General features: G+C 45.4%; 1 protein-coding gene across 1 annotated transcript; it reads left to right on the top strand.

Moving 5' to 3' along the window:
- The first annotated feature begins 314 nt into the window (after positions 1-314).
- On the top strand, positions 315-665 carry PRR9 (proline rich 9). Its single transcript, XM_014461364.2, has one exon. It carries the CDS (start codon positions 315-317, stop codon positions 663-665), a length of 351 nt encoding a protein of 116 aa, XP_014316850.1.
- Positions 666-1387: the final 722 nt, after the last annotated feature.

The following is a 1387-nucleotide window of genomic DNA, read 5'->3' on the forward strand; positions in this document are numbered from 1 at the left end:
TCTTGCACCTGGTTTTCAATAAGATTCGTCAAATAGAAGAGGAGAAAAAGGGCTGGGAGTTTGGGTAGGACTGGGCTATTGATATCCAGACAAGAGCTATGAGAATATTCCTACCTAGGAGATGGGCATCAAAGGTAGCTCAAGTCGGGATAGAAAAGAGAAAAAGATAAAAGGGAAATGAGTTCTTGGGGTTAACAATAATTCATTTCCCGTTTCCTTCTATCAACCCTTCATTTCTCAGTCCCAGCCTGGTACTGTTAATACAGATAATTTTAAATTCTGTGTTTGTTTCAGGTTCTGCAAATTGCCCCAAGATGTCCTTTAATGAGCAGCAGTGCAAGCAGCCATGTGTGCCTCCTCCATGTCTTCAAAAGACCCCAGATCAGTGCCAGGCAAAGGCTGAGGAGGTGTGCCTCCCCCCATGCCAGGACACCTGCCAAGAGAAGTGCCCAGTGCAAGCTCAGGAGGTGTGTCTTCCTCAGTGCCAGGAGTTAAACCTAGAAAACTGCCCACAGCAATGCCAAGATCCATGCCTACCTCCATGCCAAGACCAATGCCCACCTCAGTGTGTGGAGCCATGCCAAGAGATATCTCAAGCAAAATGTGTGGAGGTTTGCCCACAAAAAATCCAGGAGAAGTGCTTACCCCCTGGCAAGGGAAAGTAGCTGCTTTTATAATGCCGTCGAGGGTCAAGAAGATGGCCAACAGATGAAGACCCAATCCCAACTTACGCTATGGTGACCTTCTCCTGTGGGTACCTCTGTGTGCACCTGTTCTCGCCTCCTGGCTTTTTCAGTATTCCAGGACTTGGTCTGTGTCTCTAAAGACAGTTCTCTCTGTATTTCATCAACCTCTGTGAATAAGTCTTTTTTTTTCAGCAGTTTAGTAGAAGGGCTCAACTATAGGAATAGTGTGCCTGTCAGGGGAGACCACAGAAGCCTACTTCAGCTCTGTTGGGGCAAAAGTTCCCCCAGCCCTGAATGTGTAACAGCCAAGGATGCCTGCATTCACTTTTAGAGCATCAGCCTCTCACTGGAGCCTCAAAACAAACTGAATTTGATGGACTGTGTCCTTGAATACCACCATCCAGGGTGTGGAGAAGAGGTTGGTGGTATTTCAAAATCAAAAACTGGGTAATTTATTCACTGCATTATTCTAAAAAAGGACAGCAAATAATTGGATGTTGGAATGTTGGTTGTGTTTTTTTAAAAAAATGGAACATGTATTTAATGGTTGAACTCAAACAGTCAATAAGGAAACGCGAGATGGGACGTTTGGAGTCCTGGTTAATATTCGTGCTTCACGGCTGGTCTGCTTTGGGCCCTTGATTTCCACCATGTACATTCTTTACTGACGTGATATGTGTCTGTGTGATGCAGGCTGGTCT

The sequence above is a fragment of the Myotis lucifugus genome, unplaced genomic scaffold, assembly GCF_000147115.1.
Source record: "Myotis lucifugus unplaced genomic scaffold, Myoluc2.0 scaffold_151, whole genome shotgun sequence".
Lineage (NCBI taxonomy): Eukaryota > Metazoa > Chordata > Mammalia > Chiroptera > Vespertilionidae > Myotis > Myotis lucifugus.